A 27,312-nucleotide genomic window follows, 5' to 3' on the forward strand; every position below is an offset into this window, starting at 1 on the left:
TAGCATTAAACAAAACAAGCAAATTTTAATAAAATTTCATGGATTAAACAAAGTTATATATGTTGGTGGCACATCTGCATCATTCAGTCCAATAATCCCTTTCAAGATCTAAAAATTAGGCTTAATGATATTATTGTTACCATTTTTGTACCTTAGAAAAGATACCCATGTGTTTAAAGTGCAAATGTGATGCCTGTTAATAGCTATATTTTAAAGGTAGCAAAGAATAAAGTTTTCATCCAATCACACTTAAATATTAATTGTACATAAGTATCCTAATTGTTTTTAAAAGTACCCTTCAGATCCTATGCTCTTAAGTTGTTTGATATACAATATGATGCTCTTCCATGTACTGTCAAAAGGATCTGTAACTTCACTAATACCAGCCTTTAAACACACATTTTGTAAGACAGAAAAACAGATTCTGTTCTGTCCATTTTTCAAGACCGATTTTAAGGACATGAGCTTAATGGCAATTAAAGATCTAAAGAAAATCCTTTAATTGTATCCAATGTAACCACATTAATTTCTTAGGTACTTTGTTTTTTCTGCTTACTTCCTTTTTCTCTCTCAAATTCAGCAATTTGATTGAATATGTTGATTAAGTTCTGAGGCAGACTCTTTTTAACACCACTTTCTGATTGCCCTTTACCATTGAGAGTAGTTTCCTCATCTAGCTCCTTTGCTTTAGTTGTTTCCCCATGACTAATTTTGCTGTTTTTATATTCTCTCCTTTCATTTGTACTGCGGATTAACTCACATCTCCTACCATCATCATTTCTACTGTACTCATATAACCAAGCACTGGTGTACTGTTTATTCTTTTCCACAGACTTGCCTGAGTAATCCGAGCCTGCTGGAGAAGTGGAATACACACTCTGACTTGAACCACGCTTTCTAAACTGTTCTTTTCTCCCCTCTACTTCCTCTTCTAACTTTCTAGAAGTATGTATCTTGGTTTTATCATCTGACTTCCAGTGATATGAACCAGAGGAACCCCTCCTATTGGAGAAAGATCTGTCTGCTTTATCCTGTTTTTCATTTTTGTTGCTGGCTGGCTGAGTCCTGGAGCTACTGTAAGAATCCCTTGAATCTTCAGACCTACCTCCAAAAAGGTCTTCATCATCAGCAGAAGTCCTTGATAAAGGTCTCTCTCTCACCTCTGTCTTTTGATACGTGTCCTCCCGCTCCAGCAGTTTTTCCACTTCATATTTTTGGTTAAGGAAGGAAGCAGAGGTATCGGCTGGGGGCGAATACCATTCGTCTTTCCTACCCTGATCTCGTGGATGTGAAGAAAGCCTAGATGAATGTTTTTTGGAGCTATGAGAGGACTCTGACCGATTTCTATTCCTCTTCTTGTGCCTTTTGTGATCAGAAGAGGAGGAAGAGGATGAAACTGATACAGCAGACGAGGAATCACTTGAGGAGGAGGAAGAGGAAGAAGTTGATCTTTTCCTTTTCTTCTTCAGCCTAAAAATGTAATTAATTTATGAGGAATCACCAGAATCATCTACAGACTCTACATGTTCCTGCAAAGCTCTGTCCTTTTCAAGGTCCCTGGAACATAGTTTTTAACTAAGAATAGCTCCAAGACCAAAATGTTTAATAGAAGCTTTTCTGAGACACAGAGAAAACCTTTTATCCACACTATATTTTTTAAAAGTATTTTATGTACATTTCAGCCACTTGAAGTATGGTGGATCAGATGGGAAGAACACAGGATTGTATAGAGTCCTGTGCAGATCATACTCTTGAAATAGCGAAGTTAGCAAACTTCAAATATGCTATTGCAATAATAAAATTATTATTATATTTTGTTATCAACATAACCAACCAACGTGACTCAAAAGAGACCTTTAGATGAGTTTAGGTAAGATCCTGGATTGTGGTAAAACCTAAGTAATATTCACAAACCACTAGTGGCAAGATGGTTTACTGGGCAAGCCTTGCCTGTGTAGAACTGCCAGGACTTCAAGTGACATTCCTATGTGAGGGGGACTTTAACAACCAGGCCATTTGTGACATTAATATCACTGGAAGGGTTCTTCAGTTTGGCTATGTCTAGACTGGCATGATTTTCTGCAAATGCTTTTAACGGAAAAGTGTTTCCATTAAAAGCATTTGCGGAAAAGAGCGTCTAGATTGGTATGGACGCTTTTCCGCAAAAGCACTTTTTGCGGAAAAGCGTCCGTGCCAGTCTAGACGCAGTGTTGCGCAAGAAAGCTCTGATCGCCATTTTCACCGTCGGGGCTTTTTTGAGCAAAACAGTTTTCAGCTGTCTACACTGGCCCTTTTGCGCAAAAGCATTTCCGGAAAAGGGCTTTTGCCCGAACGGGAGCAGCATAGTATTTGCGGAAGAACACTGACAATCTTACATTAGATCGTCAGTGTTCTTGCACAAATTCAAGCGGCCAGTGTAGAGAGCTGGCAAGTTTTTCCGCAAAAGCAAGTGCTTTTGCGGAAAAACTTGCCAGTCTAGATGCAGCCTTTGAGTATCCCATTGTACTTCCTAAATACCAATTTAGGCCAGGGAATAGTATAGAACTGGTAGAACTAACGAAATCTGTATGAAAATAGATTCTACAAGGGCTTATCTACTCATTTAGGCATAAGCCTGGTTCAATATCCTCACTGTTTGTTGCTGGGGAAGCAATTACAATGTCACAGACAGATGGGATTACAACTTTATATGGGGATTGAGCAGCAGGAGCTAGACAACTATTGAAATCAGAGATTATTTTATGCCATTAACCCAGGTAATAGGGTGGGGGAAGAAAGCAGCATATAGAAATGTATCCATGAGGTATCAGTGACTATTCAGTGGCTTTATTTTAAAAAAGGACATTAGTTTGTTCCTTTATTAACTATTGCCTGATCCATCTGTTACCTGTTAAGAAAATGGAAACTAAAGTATGAATCATTAACAAATAGGAGAAGTAGCAATAACAGGAACAGAAGTATCATCCATTTTACCAACTGGACACTAATAGCTGTTTACTTACTTATGTTTTATATAAAGCAATGCTGATGCTCTGGTTCTAATCAGCAGTAGATGATTTAATTAGGATGTAGTATATTGAATATAATAGAGTTACCTTTTTTCTTCTTTTAAGAGCTTACGCAGTTTTTGTGCACTTGTTTCTATTTTCTTTTCCTTCTGTCTCTCTTTTGCAGCTTGTTTCTCCCTCATTTCCAAAGATTTCTTTTTTTAACCCAGACGTCAAAAAAATCAAATTAAAAGTAACAGTATTTTAACCCAATATTCCCCCAAATCCAAACCCCACCCACCACAAGATGATATATATATATATATATATATATATATATATATATATATATATATATATATATATATACACACACACACACACACACACAAACACACACACACACACACACATACAAACACACACACACACACACACATACAAACACACACACACACACACACATACACATATATATATACACACACACACACATATATATACACACACACACCCCCAAAGAATACAATACCAAGATTCCAAGAAGAGGTGGTTACATTAATCAAATAGAAGTTGATTGCGCAAGCATTTGGCATTAATTGTTGTGATGATCAGTATGGTATTAAGGACCATATTGCAGTAAATATCATTTAAAAAAAAAAGTGAGACCAGCCATTGCATTGGTACCCATGACCCAGACCAAAAGAAAGATAGGAAATGCAAGAAAAATACAACAAAATTAGTAATGCAAATGAAGAGTGAAACAGGGAGATGGGTATTGGGAAAGATGGTTATTAATATAGTTTGTATATAAAATATGATGACAAATCCAATTTTAAGATGTTGGAAGTGGCCATGTTCAGATACAAACCATTTAGTAATTATACCACAGCCCAGTTTGATGCATGTTTACATAAGAAATCATGTTCCAGTGGGTTGTTGATGAGCAGCGCCAGATGTCAGCAGCAACGGTCCCGTTCAGAAGGAAATGCATTGAAGAAAAACATATCATCAGTATTACAGGAAAAGAATATTTCATATCTGAACTGTAAATTGTATCATTCTAGTAGTCTGTTTTTAGTTGCCATATAAACCAAGGTTTACTCAGAAATAAAGGAGCCTTCAGTTACTAAACAATTAATGATTAAAGGCATGCTAGCTAAGTCCATCAGCTGGATAGACTCTTGTGTCCCATAGCTCTTTAAGGGCTTGGCATTGTTTTTATAGTGAAGCAATATGGAATGGGGGGGACAATTTCTAACACACACTAATGTGCTAATTGGTCCAAGTAGATCCTGCTAATGTGCACTAAAAGCTCCCTGATGTGTTTTAATGTAATAATGCTTGAAATGTTTTGAAACAGTTGGAATACATATCTAGGATGAGCAGCATGTCTCTGGATACCAGTTCTTGAGGCTTGGCAATAGTCATGTCACAGGTACTGCCTTGGGACAAGGGAAACCCTTAATTTATTGTGGGAAAACTTACATAAACTGCTGAACAACAAGTCTTATATTCCTCAGTTGCATGAGTGACCCTCATCACCATCACTATAACTTGGAGTGAGAGTTAAACCATTTCCTTCACTCAGTTGGAACATGTTTAATCACTTTAATTTATTACTTTCATTAGAAGACTCCTTGTTACAGCAACAATACTTTTGTCTGTAGAATACCAAATACATTGGAAGTGCCCGCATACTGTTAAGTAGATATTTCTGCAGTATAATTTCGCTTTAATAAAGGTTACCATAGATCTCCTCTTCCCCATCCTTCAACAAAACCTTTTCACATTATGGCTCCACCCACCTGCTAAAGCAGTGTCAATCAAACCCTGCATAAAGGAACCACACTTCTACCCCAGTCTATTTACTTCCTTCAGCACAGAAGCATTGAGTACAGCAACCCTGTGCCCCAGTTCTCTAACTTGAATTCACTCTTTTTGATTCTATCTGGAAGACAAAGTAAGTAAAGGAGATGAATGAAAAAGCCACAGAAAGACAAGCAACAGACAAAGGAGCTTGGCATGGTAACTCATAGGTGCTGACCAAGGAAATGTTGCGTGCAGGGGAGAAAAACAAAAAAGGGACCCGGGAACTTGCTTTCCCCCTTATTTCCTCCAATGCTGGGACCCTGATGAATTGTTATTTTTTTCTGCATTTTAAATAACTGCTTATTAATTTGCATCTCAAGAAGTTTGGCAGAATTTTGAATTAACTGACCATAACTGCTCATTTCAGTGACATTATATCCTCAGCTGACTTTGGGCCTTTAAATTAAGACCCTTCTTGTGCCAAGTGGAGATACACCAAGTCTTCCTTCTGAGTTAGGTTTCATCAGTTTTACCCTGTTCCTCTCTGATTATTCCCAATTACAACCCTGGTATATAATCTAACACTGACTTTTCTATTTAGGGATTTACCCTACAGAAAGTCTTAAATCTATAGCAGCAATCCAGCTCAAGTGCGAACAGGCTGTTCTCTCCTCTCCATCAGACAATTACTGAGTTCTGGTCTTTCCCTGCATCCAGCTGCAGGGGCTATTGCTTTCCCCACCCATCTGAAATGATCAAACCATCTACAGCCACCTTTGCTTTTTGTAGATGCAGCCATAATACTTACTGTGACAGATGTGTTGTAAAGAGGGGAAAGAGGAGAAGAAAAACACAGTAACCAGTAAATAATTTCCCTCTTCCCAGTGTTTATATAAGAGTTTTGATTTTAGTAGTAAGAGAAAGTAAAGAATCACCTGCATATGTTTACGGAGTTTCAGTAATGCATCCTCTGCTTCTTTAAAAGTTTCATCCAAACTTAAAGCTTTCTTATAATAATTCTGAGCATTTAATAGTTTGTCTTCCTCTTCCAACCTAATATTCATATGACAAAATGTTTAGAACAAAAAAAATGGAATTTGTTTTTGATCATAATGCTTCCTGTCTTAATTCTCAGACGGATAAATGTTAAAAAGGAACTCATTAAAATGCAGATGTTTACACCCCATGCATATCATTACTTCCTAAACATCACTAGTGTTGTACTTTCAAAGTGTGATTCCAGTTTTTGATGAATAAATTGTTACTTCTGAATGACTCTCTTGTTGTTTACTCGGATGGATAATTTTTTCCCTAAATATTCTGAGTATTTATATGCAATTAATACAGGTGTAAAACAACACACAGAAATCATAGCATAGTTGCAAAAATGTAAAAAGTTATAAAAATTCCTTTTTAAATATTGATCCAAGAACTTCATAGAATGTTATGTAGGTTTAGTATTCCATTAGCTAAGGTGTATTGAAAAAAAAAAAGAGTAAAGAAAAGAAACTGAAATTGAGGCACAATAGTGTAGGTGACACCTGAAAACAAGGGAGAAAATAAATAGATTATACACCTTTAACTGCTTTTACTACAAACTTCTCATTGTTGGCACATAGGAGCATTTTATCTCCTCCTGCCCTTCTAAACACTTAGCATGCCCAATTAAAAAAAGATAATGAGAACACGTGAATTGCTCATAACTGCATAATGCATAGAACTGATCACTTACTGGCCTCCTCTTTCCACAAGAGTCTGACAGAGATATTTCCGTGCATTTCTATGGGTTGGACAGTTTTCTAATGCAACTTCAAAATCATCTATGGCTTTGTTTAAGCTTCCTTTTGTTGCATAACTATAAAAATAGAAAAGTGATCCAGGATCGTAAATAAATATCACAATTTATCTTTAAATAAAACATTGGAATCCCTCTTTAACAACAAAGGGCGGAAAAGACTTACAGTGCCCCACGAGCTACCAAGGCTTCAACATTTTGTGCATCTATTTCCAGTGCCCTGTTATATTCATTCATTGCTTCCACATGGCGGCCAACTTTAAAATAATCAACTCCAATCTTCACACTACAATAAATGGTTACCAAAAAAAAAAAAAAAAAAAAAAAAAGTATTACACCAAGTCATCAAGCTAAACAAATATACTTAATCACAGTTTGAAAAGCCTTCCAACCTGTAGTACACATTGGGAATGGGAGCACTGTAGCAAGATATAATTTCAAGAATTGCTCTTTAGATCAATGTAAAATACTTTACGCCAAAGTGTAAATTATTTTTTATCAGAAAACTTAGAGTTCAAAGACAACTCTGTAGAAAGCATATATACATGCTACACTGTATTCTACAATTACAAATGGAATACTTACAGGACACTTAAGTGTGTTTCAAAGACTTTTCATGCTCCCCCCGAGCCCACAAATGGGGGCAGGGTTTTAGGCCATGTCCACACTTACAAGATTACAATGTAAGATTGTCTATGTAGCTGCATTATACCAATGGGAGAGAGAGCTCCCATTTTAAACAATTAACAAAACTATCCAAAGCCCAAGATTTGGTGGTGATGGGGGACTTCAACTATCCAGACATATGTTGGGAAACTAACTCAGCGGGGCACAGGCTATCCAATATGTTTCTGGACTGCATTGGAGACAACTTTCTGTTTCAGAAGGTTGAAAAAGCTACCAGAGGAGAAGCTGTTCTGGATTTGATTTTAACAAATAGGGAGGAACTAGTTGAGAACTTGAAAGTGGAAGACAGTATGGGGGACAGTGATCATGAAATAATAGAGTTCATGATCTTAAGGAAAGGTAGAAGGGAGACCAGCACAATTGAGGTAATGGATTTCAGGAAGGCAGATTTTGATAAGCTCAGAGAACTTGTAGGTAAGGTCCCATGGGAAGCAAGACTGAAGGGAAAAACAACTGAGGAGAGTTGGAAGTATTTCAAAGGGACGTTGTTAAGGGCCCAAAAGCAAACAATTCCGCTGTGTAGGAAAGAGAAAATATGGCAAAAGACCAGCTTGGCTTAACAAGGAGATCTTGCATGATCTCAAAATAAAAAAGGAGTCCTATAAAAAATGGAAACTAGGACAAATAACAAAGGATGAATATAGGCAAGCAATATGGGAATGCAGGGGCAAGATTAGAAAGGCAAAGGCACAAAATGAGATCAAACTAGCTACAGGCATAAAGGGAAACAAGACGACCTTTTATAAATACATTAAAAGCAAGAGGAAGACCAAGGACAGGGTAGGCCCACTGTTTAGTGAGGAGGGAGAAGCAGTAACAGGAAACTTGGAAATGGCAGAGATGCTCAATGACTTCTTTGTTTCGGTCTTCACCGAGAAGTCTGGAGGTGTGCCTAACGTAGTGAATACAAGCAGAGAGAGGGTAAGTTTAGAAGATAGGATACACAAAGAACAAGTTAAAAATCACTTAGGAAAGTTAGATGTCAGCAAGTCACCAGGTCCTGATGAAATGCATCCCAGGATACTCAAGGAGCTGATAGAGGAGGTATCTGAGCCTTTAGCTCTGATCTTTGAAAAATCAGGGAAGACAGGGGAGATACCAGAAGATTGGAAAAGGGCAAATATTGTGCCCATCTATAACAAGGGGAATAAGAACAACCCAGGAAACTACAGACCCGTCAGTTTAACGTCTGTCCCAGGGAAGATAATGGAGCAGGTAATTAAGGAAATCATATGCAAACACTTGGAAAGTAATAAAGTGATAAGGAATAGCCAGCATGGGTTTGTGAAGAACAAGTCATGCCAAACTAATCTGATAGCTTTCTTTGATAGGATAACGAGCCTTGTGGATAAGGGAGAAGCGGTGGATGTCATATACCTAGACTTTAGTAAGGCATTTGATACGGTCTCACATGATATTCTTATTGATAAACTAGGCAATATATAACTTAGATAGGGCCATGATAAGGTGGGTGCATAATTGGCTGGATAACCGTAGTCAGAGAGTTGTTGTTAACGGTGCTAAATCCTGCTGGAAAGGGATAACAAGTGGAGTTCCGCAAGGGTCTGTTTTGGGACCCGTACTGTTCAATATCTTCATCAATGATGTAGATATTGGGAGAGAGAGTATGCTTATTAAGTTTGCAGATGATACCAAACTGGGTGGGGTTGCAACTTCTTTGGAGGATAGGGACATAATTCAAAATGACCTTAGCAAGTTAGAGAAATGGTCAGAGGTAAACAGGATGAAGTTTAATAAAGAGAAATACAAAGTGCTCCACTTAGGAAGGAACAATCAGTTCCATACATACAAGATGGGAAGTGACTGTCTAGGAAGTGACTGTCATAGTGGACCACAAGTTGAATATGAGTCAACAGTGTGATGCTGTTGCAAAAAAAAGCAAATATGATTCTAGGTTGTATCAACGGGTGTGTTGTAAGCAAAACTTGTGAAGTCATTCTGCCGCTCTACTCTGCACTAGTTAGGCCTCAGCTGGAGTACTGTGTCCAGTTCTGAGCGCCACATTTCAAGAAAGATGTGGAGAAATTGGAAAGGGTACACAGAAGAGCTACAAGAATGATTAAAGGTCTAGAGATCATGACCTATGAAGCCAGGCTTCATGAACTGGGCTTGTTTAGTTTGGAAAAAAGAAGATTAAGGGGGGACATGATAGCGGTTTTCAAATATCTTAAAGGGTGTCACAAGGAGGAAGGAGAAAATTTGTTCCTCTTGGTTTCTGAGGACAGGACAAGGAGTAATGGGCTTAAAGTGCAGCAGGGGAGGTTTAGATTGGACATTAGGAAAAAATTCCTAACGGTCAGGGTGGTCAAATATTGGAATAAATTGCCAAGGGAGGTGGAGGAATCTCCCTCTCTGGAGATATTTAAGAACAGGTTAGATAGACATCTGTCAGGGATGGTGTAGATGGAGCTTGGTCCTGCCTTGATGACCTCTCGAGGTCCCTTCCAGTCCTGTGATTCTATGGATATATGCAGTGGTCTCCAACCTTTTTACACCGAAGATCACTTTTTAAATCTCAGAACTGGCAAAGTTCTACCGCCCCGCCCGTTTCTTGAAGCCCCCCCTTCTATTCTCCTTCTGTCCATCACTTGCTAACCCCAGCCCTTACACACACACTCTGATAAACACTTTATTTTTAAATTATGCGATATATAAAATTAAAATCACATGTTTATAGTTATGAAATAAATGGTCTGTTTTTTATTCATGCTATTTAAATCTAAAATGAAGCATTTATAATTATACATTTTGTGGGGACAGAGTTCTGCAGCTGGGGACAGGGAACAGGGTGCTGGGAGGGCAGAGGACAGGGTTCTGCAGCAGGGGACAGGGTGCCAGTGGGGACAGAGTTCGGGGAGTGGAGACGGGAATCGGGACAGAGTTCTGTAGCTGGGGACAGGGGAGTGGAGTCTCGGGAGTGGAGTCTGGGGAGCGGGGACAGGGTGCCAGTGGCAGCAGAGTCACCTGCATCTGCCTCCTCCCCGGATTCTCTCTCCCTCCTCTGCGGGAAGTCAGCACATGCCTCCTCTGGGCCCCCCGGGGCGCAGGGAAACCCCGAGCATGCCTGTCCTGGGGATAACCCCCCCCCATTCCGCGGCGGGGCCAAACCCTCGCAGGAGCCTGCACCAGGGACAACCCCCACCCCTCCCGCGGTAGGGCCAAACCCCCCTCCCTCGGCACGGCCCCTCTCCTCCCAACCCCCGCGGGCACCTGCCCCGGGGCAAAACCCCCCTCCCCGTGGCGCAGCACAGCCAACCCCCTCCTGCAGCATGGCCAACCCCCGCAGGCGCCTGCCCCAGGGTCAAACCCCCCTCCCACGGTGCGGCGCGGCCCGGCCCAGCCCGGCCAACTCCCTCCCCTCCCGTGGCGGGGCCAAACCCCCCTCCCCTCCCGCAGCGCGGCGAACCCCTGCGGGCACCTGCCCCGGGGCAAAACCCCCCTCCCGTGGTGCAGCACGGCCAACCCCCTCCTGCAGCATGGCCAACCCCCGCGGGCGCCTGTCCCAGGGTCAAACCCCCCCTCCCACGGTGCGGCCCGGCCCGGCCCGGCCCGGCCAACTCCCTCCCCTCCCGTGGCAGGGCCAAACCCCACTCCCCTCCCGCGGCGCGGCGAACCCCTGCGGGCACCTGCCCCAGGTCAAAACCCCCCTCCCGTGGTGCAGCGCGGCCAACCCCCTCCTGCAGCATGGCCAACCCCCGCGGGCGCCTGCCCCAGGGTCAAACCCCCCCCTTCCACGGTGTGGCCCAGCCCAGCCAAACCCCGGAGCCGACTCCCGCTCCCGCGGCGCAGGGAAACCCCTGCGCCCAACTCACCCCTCCAGTGCCGGCGGCGCAGGGAAGCCTCCGCACTCCTCCTCCAGGGCCAACGCCCCTTCCCCCAGCACGCAACAGAGCTGTGGGAGGGGGAGCAGCCCGCGCACTTCTGGAACCCCCGGAAAGTGACGCGGGCTTCAGAGAGGACTTCCGTCCACCCCGCGGGAAGCCGGCACTACACTAGAGGTAGGTAGTGGGGCTTCTCGGGGGTGGGGGGGAAATGGGGAGCGGGGTTGCCCGAACGCCTCACGATCGACTGGTCGAGGCCTCGCGATCGACGGGTTGGTGACCACGGTATTATAGCCAGTTCACTCAGAAGAAGTAACTCGTCCACTGATAAGGCGCTGTGCACACCAGTACTTGTGCTGACAAAACTTACACGTTGTTCAGGGGGAGTGTTTTTTTCATACCACTAAGCAACAAAAGTTTTGCCAATATAAATGCTAACTATAGATGCAGCTTTATAATATAAAAGGACACATTCAACATTACTGTAAAGAGGCACAACAATGCTGAAGTCAATTTGTCCAAATTTAAGATGCTTTAAGACTATATTTCACATCTTGCAAACTGAAGCTTCTCTCCTTTGTCTAAAGATAATTTATCTTCCAGTGAGTTAACTGTTGGAGCTCTGACTTTCATATAAGCTTTATCATAATTCACTATAACAATCCAGAGTAATGATTTAATATAGCAGTATATAGCCACAGATTACAGAAAATGGTTGTACTTGATCTCCAATGGAAAAAAGCCTACTTGAATTGCAGCACATTTGTCAAATAACTGCAGCTCAAGTTGCAGACAAGACATGAAAAATTGCAGAAAAGTAATAATGGACCTTCCTTATTTGCAGTAATTTGGAAAAGCTTACAGCAGGACGCCGGAGGGCAGGCAGCCAAGACTCCCACCACTTTTGAAATTCTGATGGAAGCCTAATATTGTGGGATCCACACTATCATAAATTAAGCACGCCTTTATTAATGAAATAAATGGTGTGCTAAATTAAAATTTAAGAAAGTTCCTGAGGCTGACATCTCCGCCACCACTAATTCAATCTTATTCCCCTTCCAGCTGTATCGTGTGTGTCTAGGACTACTTCCCAACTAAATATTGCTTCAGTGTACCTCCCTACTCATCTCAAGAATTTCCATGATCAGGAGTTGAGACCAGAATGGCAAGGAAGAATTCCCAACATGATTGAGTTAGGGGCAGAGGCTGCTGAGCTGAGAGAATATAACCATTTCCTATTCACCCACAGCAGTGCTGAAACAAGATGTTTGACAATTTTGAAATTCTGCCAATCTTTAAAAAAAAAAAAAAAAAATCATCTCAAGATGTTAATCAAATCCAACTCTTTCCTATGAATCAGCATTTTTCAATGAAAAACATTTTGTTGGAAAATTCCTAATCAGCTCCATCTCCTGGGTGCCTGCTGGACTATGGAAGAATAGAGTACAACCTACAGCTTCATCCCAGGCACAGCGTAAAATAAACAGCAACTGCAGCTTCTTCAAATGCTCTCAGACAGTGCATTCAGCATTGACACACAATGACAGACACCAGCTCAGACCACAGGGGAACTGCTCACAAGTCCTGGCTCAGACTCAGGTATCAAGATGAGAGAATTCAAGGTCATCTGACTGCTATTTATAAAAGGCTGAACCAGGTATTAAAGCTAGGGTCCTATGGGAAAAATGAGATGACAAGACAGAGCAGTGCTCTGATCTAATTTCAGAAGTCAGCACAAGTTACAAGCAACTTTAACCTTTGGGAACTAAGCTAAAGGCTTTTCCTTAAAAAAATTTTTTCCCTCAATTGATAAACAGAGCTCCCTCATCTCCACAACTGACCAGAGCCACTCAGCAAGCTGCTCGCTGGTGCTATTCAGGAAGTTATTCACTGTGAATTAGGGATATAAAATACCATTTAATTAGTTAACCAGTTAAACGTTAAGTTTAACAGGTGAAATGATGAAAAGGGGCAGGCTGGAGCAGCCCCCCATCACAATTGGGGGCTCTGCCGGTTGCTCTAGAGCACCCCTGCCCTTAATGCTTCCGGGATGCCTTCAGCAGCATGCCAGACTGGCCCACTGCAGAGAAGGAGCTGCTTCAGCTGGGCTGAAATGCCTCTCACCCAGGACAGAATCCACGGGGCTGAAGCAGCCCTTTGCCTGTGGCAGACTGCTCCAGCCCCCACTGGTTAACTGAAACTTAACAGGTGAGGCTTACCAATTAACCATTAACATCTCTATTGTGAACACAGGTACAAAGAAACATGAATAACTATGATCACTGATTCCAAAGGTAGATGACACCTAAATTGCCTGACAAGAAAAGAGACAAAAATCTGTACCATTTCAAGGCCCAAGATGCAGACTGCTTCTTCCTCAATGCAAAGGCAAAGTCTTCTTCATTGAAGTTTTTACTGTTAAAAAAAGAAAAGAAATAAAGGGAATAGTTTATTAACTGCCCAAGTTTCCTTCTAAGTCTATATTATCAAAAATCTATACCAAGGTTTAAATAAAATTTCAGGATGGCTAAACACAATACTATATTACTCTCTCCACAAATCAGCAACAGCATCTCTGATTTCCTAAGTCAAAGTCTCCCTAAATGTGTTTGTCAATTACAGTCAAATATCATTTCATGCCAGCTGTATGAATAGATTAAGTGTTGAGTACCTAATGAATGGGAAATACCCTACATCGGCAACCTTTTCAAACCAAAGAGTAAAAACTACATCAAAATTCAGAATAAGTAGTCAACAAAGAGCCGTGTAAGAATGCCCATTCACATGACTGAAAACACAAAATGTAATATTATTGATAACTGACATAATGATTAATAGCATAAATTAAATATTGTTCTTACAGACTATATTTAATGGAACTTCTGCTGCTGCATTTTTTCACACATTTCTTTGAAGTTTACAGCATAACTGGCCAAATCCAACTTCACTCATGCAATCAGGCTGTCTTCTGTCAACCTTATGGCAGGGTGCTGGTGAAGTGGGGGTGCAGGAGACTGGGTTGTATGACCAGCTCAGGGCAGGAGACTGGGTGTATGCAGGAGTGTTATGGCAAGGGACTGGGGATGCAGGGGTGTAGGAGTTTCAGGATGTGGGAGCATGAGGGACTCAGGACAGGGGGGTTTAAGTATACGATGGGCTCAGGAGCACTATGAGCTGCAGCCAGATGAGGGCTGGGCCCCAACTAGGGGCTTGCTGGCCAGGCTTTATTTTTAAATAAAAGTAAAATATGTCCAACACAAAAGATTTCAATGTTGTCTTTATTTATGGCAGGAGTGGGGAACCTTTTTTGGGTCAGTGGTCACCGACTCACAGAAAAAAAATTAGTCCTGACCCTCACTAATGTACCCCCACCTGAAACACCTCACTTCCTTGGTGCTCCAGCCCCACAGTGGGGGGAGGGGCAGGGAGGATTGAGGTTCAAGAATGTAGTAAGTTGAGGGTCAGTAACATGGAGTCAGCAGGCCTAAACAGAGGCCTGTAACATGAAAACAGCAACAGGCCTTCAATCTAATGAGCAAGACTTTGGTTCAGTAACACAGGAGCCAAGAAAGAGGCCCTATTGATAACTGTGTGATTATGTAAGTAAGGTTGAGCATGGAAGGACACAGGGAGGCACTGGGTACAAACTGTAAGCCAAAGGGGAGTAACGGAACATCTTAATAAGAAATGTCTTGGTACAAAGACTCCCTAAAAACTAATGTACATACCGACCTAAGTTCAGGACCAGATCGGAATTGACAGCATGAAGGCTAGTAAGTAAGCCCCCCTTCCATAAGGTGAGGGGTGATATCTAGGCAACAGAGGGTGGCAACCCGGTACATAAAGAAATGATGTAAGTTGTTTGTACCTGTCTAGAAGAGGACACCCCAAAGGGTGCTCTCCGGCCCACCTTGGGGGGGCCGGCGCACTAGGCGCCTGAACGGCAGGTGGCATTGCCTAAACTTACAGAATGCACAGTAGCTTAACTTTGACTAACTGCTGTTAATATCTGTTCTATGGCAACAGGCCTGCCTGGTGTTGGTACATTGTCAATGTGGACCATAGTGCCCAGTGGTGTAACATTGTACTGATCTCTGTTACCAACTGGTAGAGTTTTGCATTTGACAATAAACCTGCTCAACTGATCTCAAACCTTGCCTGCATCTATTGTTTCCGGGGCCTCTCAGAGATCTCGTGTTGACCCAAGTGCACAGGGTCTAACTCCCTAGATAAAGGGAGTACCGATTGTTACGCACACAGCCGAAAGTTTGTTACGCACACAGCCGAAAGTTTATCATCACCGACGAAGTAGAGGCTAGGGGCTCCCTAGGCTCTGGGGTGGGGCCCAAAATGAGGGATTAAGTGTGTGGGACAGGGCTGCCAGTGAATGGGATAGGGACGGGAGTGCAGGATCTGGGCGGGAGGAGGTGAGGGTGTAAGGTCTGGCCAGGGGGCAGGCTGCCTGGCAAGGAGGCAGGAAGCTGGCTGCGTGGCCAGAGGGGGATTTTATCCGGGGGAGGGAAGGCAGAAGGTATCTGGCCAGTAGATAAGGGGGATTTTTGGCCAGTAGGCTGGGGGTAGGGAGGATTTTGGCCAGAGGACTTGGGTCAGGGGCTCTCTGGCCAGAAGAGATGTGTGAGTGAAGGGGTGGAGGTCTGGGCATGAGGGGATGGGGGGGCACTTGTTTGCATGCCCCGTGGCAGGCACTGTGTAACACACCCGCTGCTCCCACCCCCCAGAAACCTCCAGGAAGAAGAACCATATCTGGCTTCCTTGCGAGCCATAGGTGCCAGCCCCTGCTCTACATGTTAATCTTCTAGATCTGAAGGAAAATTATTTGAATCTCAAAAGATCAGGTCCATTAGTAAAACAAGCTATTACTAAAATCGTTGGGAATAAATATTATTAAATGTAAAGTAACCTGTGATTTTAAACTAATGTTACCACCAATATACAGTAAACAGTTTACCAAATTAAACAATAGCAAGCAGATTACTGGTGGACAAAGGGGCCTTTTTTTTTTTTTTTTTTTTTTTTTAAGGGTGACAAGTCTATGAGTAAGTTTGTTGTTCTGGAATGTCTTTTATACTTAACTGATGGGCTCACATTACCATCAGTAAGGATACAAAAGATTACCCAAGGCTGAAGTAACTGGACCACAGAAATTTTTAAATGGAAACTACAAATAAAGTCATTTATTTCAGGCAGTGAAATTTTCTCTAGAAAGTAATGGAGATAGTGCAATGTCACTGTACCTTTGCAGGCCTCTCATTAATGATGGTGGGTTGGATTCACTTAGTCCTAGTTTTCCTAATAAAAATTCAACTACTCCTGGATTAGCAAATCCCAAAGAATGATGTAAGACTTTTTCATATGTCTCCGCAGTATTGGCTACTTCAACACTTCTCCTTAAAGAAAATATGACACACACAAATATGGCCATCCATATTTTAGTAATGTTTACATATGTAAAGAGTCAACATGCATTGATACTTTAACAAATACTGGTTCACGATCAAAATATGCAGCTTCACTTCCTTCAAGTGGAAATACAAAACAACACCATTTGTTTCCTCTGAAATGAAAACTCCTTGGCCTTTGCTGCTGTTCCCTCTTCTAAACCATTAGCTGCACAATTCTTGGTAAGTTTCTTTCCCTTTCCTCTCTCCTGTTTTATCCCACTCTCTACCTTACTTTCTGAGAAGCAGTACATGAAAACCCCATGTGGGCTCTTCCCTCTTGCAATACCAGCTGCTCCTTCACAAGCCCCACAAGCACGGCCAAGAGGTAGTTACATTCCTGTACTTCTTGCTGAAGACAGATTTCAAGAGTTTTGTATTTCTGCCCTTTAAGTCTTGGGTTTATCAATGGTCCTGTAATTCTCTGCTCATTTCCTGTGGTATATATTTAAGTCTGTCTGTGTCTCTCTTTTGCCTAAGATTATCTCATACTGCTTTTACTTTCTTCTTTTTGGCTTAGTCTACACTGCAGAGTTTTTGCACAAGAAGCCTTTTATGGAAGAGATCTTCCACAAAAACTTCTTGCAGAAAAGTACGTCCATACCTCAAAGCACATCGTAAAAGCTATGTGCTTTTGCGCAAGAGAGTGTCCACATTGCATGGACACTCTTGCCCAAGAAAGCTCTGAAGGCCATTCACAGAATAGCAATCAGAGCACCTGTGCTTTTTCTGATAGAGGTTTCTTGCACAAAAACCCCTCCAGAGCACAAAAAGGTAGGAGCGGACGCAAGAGCTGTAGTGCAAAAAAGGAGTTATTCCTTGTGGGGAGAGGAATAACTCTACTGGCAAAAGCCCTCTGTTCTGTTAATTTTCTTGCGCAAAAACGCACTTGAGGTGTGGACGCTCGCTCCGCCAGTTTTTGCGCAAAAACTGCTGTTCTTGCGCAAAATCCTTTAGTGTAGACACAGCCTTCGTGAAAAATTCTGAAGTGAATTACACCCATATATGAACAGTAATCCTTTTAAGAAAAAGAGACAATAGTATAAAACTGAAAAATATATGTCAGTGAGCAGAGTAAAGGAAAATCTTGACAAAGACCTTTTTAAAAGGACAGTTTCTGCCAAAGTGTTTCTTGAGACATATGTTTAATTAAACAGATATAGTGAGCAGAAAAAAAATGCATCTTCTTACCTATAATGTAAAGGCAAGTCTTCAGAACTAATTACCCCCAGTTTAGTGCTAGAAAGACTGGGTGGAAGAGCAGAGCTGTGTAATGATACTGTGAGCTTTTCATGGTAACGATCAATGTCCTTGATTGCAGCTTAAAAAAAAAAAAAAAGCAGAATCCACATTTTAAACTTGAGAACACAGTCCACAAAATTGGAAAGAAATAGTTTCCAGAATAGTTTTAATATAAACGTACCTTGTATAATGTCGCCAGTTTGATAATATGATAAAGGATCACCATGGCTGCTATGAGAAGGCACATCTCTCAAAGGACAAAGAGCCTGCAATGTAAAAGACAAAAAATGTGACCAAGAACTCCAAGCTTAATAAAGATAATAAAACTGTGTTGCATTAGAAGATAACTACCCGCAGCCCAGAAGTATCCATTTGCACAATGAAAATCTGGCACATGAATAAATATTTATTTACCCTAGTGAATAAATACCATTTATCCAGGTGTCGCCAGGAGGGCTTTGGCTTCCTTGATCACGGGATGCTATTCCAGGAAGGACTGCTAGGCAGAGTTGGCATTCACCTTTCGAGGATGGGGAAGACCCTATTTGGACACAGACTAGCTAACCTAGTGAGGAAGGCTTTAAAATAGGTTCGACGGGGACAGGTGAGAAAAGCCCACAGGTAAGTGGAGAACATGAAGACCTGTGAGATGAGTCGGAAATGGGAGGGAGCGTGGGCTATAATGGCAGAGAGAAAGGAGGATCAGGGCAAAACTGGGAGGCAAGGTCAAATCAGTATCTTAGATGCCTATACCCATACTTCTCACATTTGTATAATAAGAAGGAAGAACTGGAAGTGCTAATAAATAAGTACAATTATGACATTGTTGGCAACACAGAAACTTGGTGGGATAATACACATGATTGGAACGTTTGCATAGAAGGGTACAGCTTGCTTTGGAAGGATAGACAGGGGAAAAAAGGGAGGAGGTGTTGCCTGATATATTAAAAATGAACACACTTGGAGTGAGGTGGAGATGGACATAGGAGATGGAAGTGTTGAGAATCTCTGGGTTAAGCTAAAAGGGATTAAAAACAAGGGTGATGTCATGCTAGGAGTCTACTACAGGCCACCTACCCAGGTGGAAGAAGTGGATGAGACTTTTTTTAAACAATTAACAATATCAGCCAAAGCCCAAGATTTGGTGGTGATGGGGGACTTCAACTATCCAGATATATATTGGGAAAATAACACAGCGGGGCACAGACTGTCCAATAAGTTCTTGGACTGCATTGGAGGCAATTTTTTTTTTCAAAAGGTTGAAAAAGCTACCAGGGGGAACCTGTTCTAGATTTGATCCTAACAAATAGAGAGGAACTGGTTGAGAATTTGAAAGTAGAAGGCAGCTTGGGTGAAAGTGATCATGAAATCATAGAGTTCACAAGTCTAAGGAAAGGTAGAAGGGAGAACAGCAAAATAGAGACAATGGATTTCAGGGAGGAGGATTTTGGTAAGCTCACAGAGCTGATAGGTAAGGTCCCATGGGAATCAAGACTGAGGGGAAAAACAGCTGAGGAGAGTTGGCAGTTTTTCAAAGGGACATTATTAAGGGCCCAAAAGCAAGCTATTCCGCTATCAGAAAGATATAAAATATGGCAAAAGACCGCCTTGGCTTAACCACGAGATCTTGCATGATCTAAAAATAAAAAAGGAGTCACACAAAAAATGGAAAGTAGGACAAATTACAAAGGATGAATATAGGCAAACAACACAGGAATGCAGGGGCAAGATTAGAATGTCAAAGGCACAAAATGAGCTCAAACTAGCTACGGGAATAATGGGGAAACAAGAAAACTTTTTACAAGTACATTAGAAGCAAGAGGAAGACCAAGGACAGGGTAGTCCCACTGGTCAGTGAAGAGGGAGAAACAGTAACAGGAAACTTGAAAATGGCAGAGATGCTTAATGACTTCTTTGTTTCGGTCTTCACCAAGAAGTCTGAAGGAATGCCTAACATAGTGAATGCTAGTGGGAAGGGGGGAGGTTTAGAAGATAAAATAAAAAAAGAACAAGTTAAAAATCACCTAGAAAAGTTAGATGCCTGCAAGTCACCAGGGCCTGATGAAATGTATCCTAGAATACTCAAGAAGCTAATAGAGGAGGTATCTGAGCCTCTAGCTATTATCTTTGGAAAATCATGGGAGACAGGAGAGATTCCAGAAGGCTGGAAAAGGGCAAATATAGTGCCCATTTATAAAAAGGGAAATAAGAACAACCCAGGAAACTACAGACCAGTTAGTTTAACTTCTGTGCCAGGGAAGATAATGGAGGAAGTAATTAAGGAAATCATCTGTAAACACTTGGAAGGTAGCAAGGTGAAAGGGAACAGCCAGCATGGATTTGTAAAGAACAAATCATGTCAAACCAATCTGATAGCTTTCTTTGATAGGATAATAAATCTTGTGGCTAAGGGAAAAGTGGTGGATGTGGTATACCTAGACTTTAGTAAGGCATTTGACACAGTCTCGCATTATATTCTTATCAATAAACTAGGCAAATACAACTTAGATGGAGCTACTATAAGGTGAGTGCATAACTGGCTGGATAACCGTACTCAGAGAGTAGTTATTAATGGTTCACAATCCTGCTGGAAAGGCATAACAAGTGGGGTTCCGCAGGGGTCTGTTTTGGGACCGGCTCTGTTCAATATCTTCGTCAACAACTTAGATATTGGCATAGAAAGTATGCTTATTAAGTTTGCAGATGATACCAAGCTGGGAGGGGTTGTGACTGCTCTAGAGGATAGGGTCATAATGCAAAATGATCTGGACAAATTGGAGAAATGGTCTGAGGTAAACAGGATAAAGTTTAATAAAGACAAATGTAAAGTGTTCCACTTAGGAACAATGAGTTTCACACAGACTGAATGGGAAGCGACTGTCTAGGAAGGAGTACGTCAGAAAGGGATTTAGGGGTTATAGTGGACCACAAGCTGAATATGAGTCAGCAGCGTGATGCTGTTGCAAAAAAAGCAAACATGATTCTGGGATGTATCAACAGGTGTGTTGTGAGCAAGACACGAGAAGTCATTCTTCTGCTCTACTCTGCGCTGATTAGGCCTAAGTTGGAGTATTCTGTCCAGTTCTGGGCACCGCATTTCAAGAAGGATGAGGAGAAATTGGAGAGGATATAGAGAATAGCAACAAGAATGATTAAAGGTCTAGAGAACATGACCTATGAAGGATGGCTGAATGAATTGGGTTTGTTTAGTTTAGAAGAGAGAAAATTGAGGGGAGACATGATAGCAATTTTCAGATATCTAAAAGGGTGTCATAAGGAGGAGGGAGAAAACTTGTTCATCTTGGCCTCTGAGGATAGAACAAAAAGCAATGGGCTTAAACTGCAGCAAGGGAAGTTTAGGTTGGACATTAGGGAAAAGTTCCTAACTGTCAGGGTAGTCAAACATAGGAATAAATTGCCGAGGAAGGTTGTGGAATCTCTATATCTGGAGATATTTAAGAATAGGTTAGATAAATGTCTATCAGGGATGGTCTAGACAGTATTTGGTCCTGCCATGAGGGCAGGGGAACTGGACTCGACGGCCTCTTGAGGTCCCTTCCAGTCCTAGTATTCTATGATTCAACTATGTTAAAAAAAAATAATCAAGGTTTTAATTACAATGGCAGAACTCATCTGTGATGCTGATATTGAAGACAAATTTAAATAATTCAGTTTCCATCAAGCTTTAATCCTTGAAGAAATGTTTACAAATAAATTCATTTTTATTAAAAGAAAGTCCATTTTGTGATTATTAAACTTGATGGAAACTAATCTTACAACATCTACGAGGGATTTCGATTAATGTGCATGGTTCCATGCAGCCCCCCTACCGTGTTTTCTTGAATAAATGCATTTTAACATCCCCAATGTCTACACTACAGACCTCACAGCAGAACAATTATACTGCTGCAGCTGCACTGCTGTAAGGTCTTCTGTGTAGCTGCTCTATACCAACGGGAAAACATCTCCCATTGACACCAGTGCTGTTCACACTCATGCTTCTGTCAATAAAACTTATGTTGGTCAAGGATATGTTTTTTTCACATCCCGACCAACAAGTTTTACCAATGAAAGTGCTAGAATTGACAAAGCCTAAATCTGTCAAAAACTGAGAATTAAAGCAGAGTGATGTTAGTATGATTAAAATTAGACTGAGGTCCATGCACCCATGAATACAGTAACTTTTCAACCTACAGATAAAATATCTGAGCAGTAAAGAAATAAAAGTCTCGCTGAGACAGCAAGGCAACATCCACCTTAATTAAAGCCAGAATGCATTACGACTTTGAACTACAAACCATCCCAGAGCTCAAGTTTATCCTTTGTAACTCAGGCCCCTGGCATAAGATGCAGCCAACACATTAGAAAGCCAAGACTGCTTTGCATAAGTTTACTTGTTACTGATCGTAGTCAAGTCTTACAGTGATTTCTAAATGGGAGATCTCTCTTAGAACGCCGCTGCCCAGACAGATCAACACCATGAAAAAGCCAAATTCACGAATAGAACTAATCCTTCCAATCACGATATCTCCACGCTCAATGTCTCGGAAAAACAGCTCTCTCCTGTCCTCACTTGGCACCTCCATGAACTGCTCCAAAGGTGGCATAACAGCATAACAATCTACAGTTAATGAGGAGAAAAAGTTATGTAATAACGGCTGTCTTCTGAAATTTCTGATACTATAATGAACTCCAATGTGATTTAATATTTCTTAATTAGGTACCACGTGTAGCCAACATTTTCCAACATTGCATAAACATAAAACATTGCAATAGGAACCCTTGACCCTTCTTGACCTCAAAGAAAATAAAAGCTCTCTTTCCACTCTCACCCCATGCCCTAGCCATATGCATGTCAGAATCCCCAGAAATCTTATTCTCTCCTCCCACATTTATATTTTCTGTCCGAAGAGGATTGGATAACATTTGCTTTTCAAAGTCTGCCAATTTCTTTAGTCTACTTATCCAGAAATAGTAGTTTTTGATCAACACAAGGTCAACCCTTGCTTCTTATAGCTACCCTAAAACTCTGCAGCACACAGCATTTACTAGACCCAGGAGATACTAGGGATGTAAGCAACTAGTTGACTATCCAATAAGCAAAAGCTTTATTAGCTATTTGACTAGTCCCTCAATTAATTGCTTCCCCTGACCTTGCTGCCTCTATCAGGAGCTGGTGCGGGGAGGGAGGGAGCCGGCTTCACAGGGAAGTAGCAGGGACCGGGTGCTAGCTGGGAATTAGCTGATTCCCAGCTCACTCCCAGTCCCACATGCTGCACCTCTGCTTTGTAAACGTATTAAGAGCCAGCAGGCTCTTAATACATTTAAAAATCAGAAGCACAGTGGGGGAACCTGGCGCAAGCTGATTCCAGGCTTTCACTGGGTCCCCCCGCTGCACACCAACTTTTTAAATGTATTAAGAGCCAACAGGCTCTTAAAACATTTAAAAGGCAGAGCCACAGTAGGTTTAGCTTCTGGGCCAGGAGCTAACCCTGCTGTGGCTCCCCCGTTTATTGACTAATTGATGGAAAATTCAATGACTAGTCAACTAGTTGATTTAATTAAATTTAACACCCCTAGGAGATATTGGTTCGCATCAATTGTATTTTGAGTTATTGGCAGCACCAAGCAAGATCCTGTATTCCACCTGACACTTCTGTTGCCTAACAGCTTCAGTCAGCTCTGTAATTGTCTACAAATCAAACAACTGGCCACCTTTCAGCATAGTAATATCCTTACTTCAGCTGTGCTCATTCTCCCAATAGAGCCTAACACCTTAATTCAAAGATGAAAAGAAATAGTAGGAGTGATTGGGAGAGCCTCTTGGAAGGGCTGGATGTACAAAGTCCCTGAAACTGAGGGGGATGGAAAGGTGCCACACAGGGAGCTTGCAGGAGGAGAGCAGGGGGAACAGAGGCCAAGAAGGTTGTGCTACAGAAGTTTTGAAGTATGAATTTGCATATCAATTTTTTTCTCAGCCAAATATCTCCTAGGAGAGGAGTTGGCAATAATTTAATGGGGCACCACTCCAAGATTTTGGTAAATGGTAAAGGGCCGTACTTCTGTGGAGAGAGTGCGTAGTCTGGGATGGTGAGTGGGGTGTAGAAGGGAGCTTGGGATAGAGAACTGAGGTGCAGGAAGGAGTGTGGGATCTGAGAGAGAATTTGGGTGAAGGAGACCATTATGATCTGGGGCACGGGCTTAGGGTCCAGGATGGGTTATGGGTGCAGGAGAGGATTCTGGCCTGGGGGAGGGGTATAGGAGAGGTTGCAGGATCTGGGAGGCAGTTGTGACCTGGGAGAAGGGGGAAAAAGGGATGCAGAGGATTTGGGTGGTGGCCCAGGGCAGGTAGTTGAGGGGAAAAAGGGGGTGGGGGTGCCAAAGGCAGGTTCAAAACAAGAGAGCTAGATACATTCATGAAGGTTAGGTCCATTAATGGCTATTAGCCAGGATGGGTAGGAATGGCGTCCCTAGCCTCTGTTTCTCTGGAGGTGAGTGACAGGGGAGGGATCACGTAAGGATTATCTGTTGTGTTCCCTACCTCTGGGGCATCTGGTTTTGGCCACTGTCAGCGGACTGGATACTGGTCTGGATGGACCGCTGGTTTGACCCAGTATGGGTCTTATGTTCCTCTGCTTACTGACACCATTTTCACACCAGTAGTACAATTTTTATAGTCACTCAGGGTACTTACATTTTCACATTAGATAAACTTAAAACAGGCTTATTTAAGCAAAAATGCAAACATGTACTTTTCCCAATATATTCCACACAGGCTTTAATTATGGTTGTTTACAACTGCAAATTATTTGAAAGTCTTACAGATGTTTTCATAAATCTTCAAATTATTAAATAATTTATTTACTCCGTGCATTTCCTAAGCTTCAAAAAACCTGAAACAAAATTATTATTTATTTTTAAAATTTATTGTGTATATAAGGCCTTCATGGGAACTCTCACAACTGATGTGTGTCAGAGAGTACCTTTTTACCTGTAATTATATAATTTACCTTCATTCTCTTCATTTGATTCTGAACCTGTTGATGTATTTGGTTTCCACGAAAGAGCAAAAAGGAGATCAGCTTTTTTTGCAATGAAGTGTTGTATCTCAATGTTATCAATTCGCTTCTCTTTCCTAAGAAAAATAAAGAAAAATCTAGCACTCTTTTGTTCACAGATCATCTACAACTGTTACTTAAAAGGGTTCTGTCCAGGGCTTTGCATAAGCATGCAATTAAAAGTGTCTCCACTTACAGCATTGATGACATGTTTAGTACAAAAATGCTCTGCCCAAGAGTTTCTGTCTAATTTGGAGCATGCCAGTAAAGACAGTATTTGTGTACTGTGACAAGAACTAGAATGGTGCTGAACAGCAGGACTACATCTACACTTGGCAGCTTCTTGCGGAAGAACAGCCGTTTTTCTGCAAAAACTTGCCAGCTGTCTACACTGCACGAGCATTCTTCCAGAAGTAAATTTATGGTATAACGTTGTAAAACAGGGCTTCTTCTGGAAGAGTTATTCCTCTCCCCAGGAGGAATAAGCCCTCTTGAGCAAGAGTTCTTCCAGAAGAGGGCAGTGTAGACAGGCAACATGAATTTCTTGCACAAGAAGCCCCTAAGGTTAAAATGGCCATCAGAGCTTTCTTGTGGAAGAGTGCGCCATGGATGCTCTTGCACAAAAGCACATCTCTTGTGCAAAAGCACATGGCAGTGTAGACATTCTCTTGTGGAAGAGTTCTTGCACAAGAACTCTTCCACAAAAGAGTTCTTGCACAAGAAGCTGCCAGTGTAGACGTAGCCCAAAGCACCAAGAACTGAGGCATTTCGGTTTTCTCTGCCACCTAAGCCCTACAGATTTCACAGTACAGGCAGTCCCCGAGTTACGCGGATCCGACTTATGTCGGATCTGCACTTACGAACGGGGCTCTCTCCCTGGTCTCCAGCAGACCAGGGAGAGGAAGCAAAGCGGCAGAGCACGCGGGCAGCGGACAGCCCAGACGCGCGTCTGGGCTGTCTGCTGCCCGTGTGTTCCGCCGCTTTGCTCCCCGTCCCCCTGGTCTGCAGACCAGGGGGACGGGGAGGAAAGCAGAGCAAAGCCGCGGAGCCCGAGGGCAGCAGGACAGCCACGGCGCGTCTGGGCTGTCCTGCTGCCCCCGTGCTCCACGGCTTTGCTCCAGACGCCTGTGGTACAGCAGCTGGGGCGCTGCCGGTTGGTCCTGTAGCGCCGCTCTGGGCACTACTGGACCAACCCGGCAGCACCGCAGCTGCTCTGCCCCAGGCATCCCCAAGTCAGCCGCTGCTGAAACTGACCAGTGGCTGACTACAGGAAGCCCCTGCCCCGGGCTTCCTGGAATCAGCCGCTGACTTGGGGATGCCTGGGGTTCTTAAGTTGAATCTGTATGTAAGTCAGAACTGGCGTCCAGATTCAGCCACTGTTGAAACTGATCAGTTTCAGCAGCGGCTGGACGCCAGTTCCGACTTACATACAGATTCAACTTAAGAACAAACCTACAGTCCCTATCTTGTACGTAACCCAGAGACTGCCTGTATGTTGCAAGGTGCCTTTGCAGAAGTTTTTCCATTGAGTGTACAGATATTGCTAGACAGGTGTGGGGGTGGGAGGGTGCCTTCCCACAGCAGCAGCAATAAACAAACACCTTGAAACCTTTCACTTCTAGGGACGAAAAACACTATGCAGAAATAGGGATCTTAGTGCAATGCAGCCCTATTCCTGCAGTCAAGAGACTACACGACAAACCTCCGCTTTAAAAAAGACTTTCTAGCCCTCTCGGTTCCAGAATGAAGTTCGAAAACAAAGAACCCTAAAGACACAGAAACCAGAAGGCAAACAGCCAAACACTCTTTTTAAAACATCACTTCTGATTTTCAAGCCAGTCACGACTTTTTATTTGCCGGGGAGAGGAAGGGGGGAGCGGACGCGTCGGTGGCACTGAGGCAAAATGTCTCTGTGTGACAAGGGAACGGCCGGGGAGCTGCCCGCGGGCGATGGACGGTGCCCAGGCTGGGTGAGACTCCGCCCGAGACTTAGAGGGCACGAGCAGCCGCTGCAGCGCCCCACAGGGGAATGGGCCCCCGTTTGGGGGAAGGGCTGCGGGCCCCTCTGACGCCATCGACTGACCCAGTCCCCCAGGTGGGGCCTCCCCAGAGGCGGCCTGAGCGGGAGATGCGTGAGGGGGAGGGGGAGGGGGAGGGGTCAGCTGCCTCCCGCCTCCCCCTGACACGGCTCCTCACCTGGCGGGCAGCTCCAGGCTGGGTCCCCCGGGGGGCAGGAGGCCCCGGAAGTCGGGGTTGTCGTTCTGCTCGGTTCGCAGCAAGGCGAGCAGCGGGGGCCCATGGAAACCCAGCGCCTGGCGCAGCAGGTCCCGCTCCATCCCACCCGCGGCCGCTCGCGCAACCCAGCAACCGGAAGCTGCCGGGGGAGTAACCCGGAAGCAGAACCCATTATCATCCCGCCTCCGAGGAGGA

At 43.0% G+C, this 27,312-nt stretch overlaps 1 protein-coding gene across 1 annotated transcript; it reads right to left on the reverse strand.

Moving 5' to 3' along the window:
- On the reverse strand, positions 1 to 27,312 carry TTC14 (tetratricopeptide repeat domain 14). Its single transcript, XM_006138491.4, has 12 exons — positions 27,079 to 27,312; positions 24,835 to 24,959; positions 22,246 to 22,445; positions 18,006 to 18,090; positions 17,774 to 17,903; positions 16,379 to 16,531; positions 13,467 to 13,538; positions 6,761 to 6,880; positions 6,532 to 6,654; positions 5,735 to 5,852; positions 3,096 to 3,202; positions 1 to 1,470 (listed from the first exon to the last, which is right to left on the reverse strand). The coding sequence occupies exons 1-12, from the start codon at positions 27,216 to 27,218 to the stop codon at positions 531 to 533; spliced, it is 2,313 nt and encodes a 770-aa protein (XP_006138553.2). The 5' UTR covers positions 27,219 to 27,312; the 3' UTR covers positions 1 to 530.

This window comes from Pelodiscus sinensis, chromosome 10 (assembly GCF_052426305.1).
Source record: "Pelodiscus sinensis isolate ZL-2025 chromosome 10, ASM5242630v1, whole genome shotgun sequence".
NCBI lineage: Eukaryota > Metazoa > Chordata > Testudines > Trionychidae > Pelodiscus > Pelodiscus sinensis.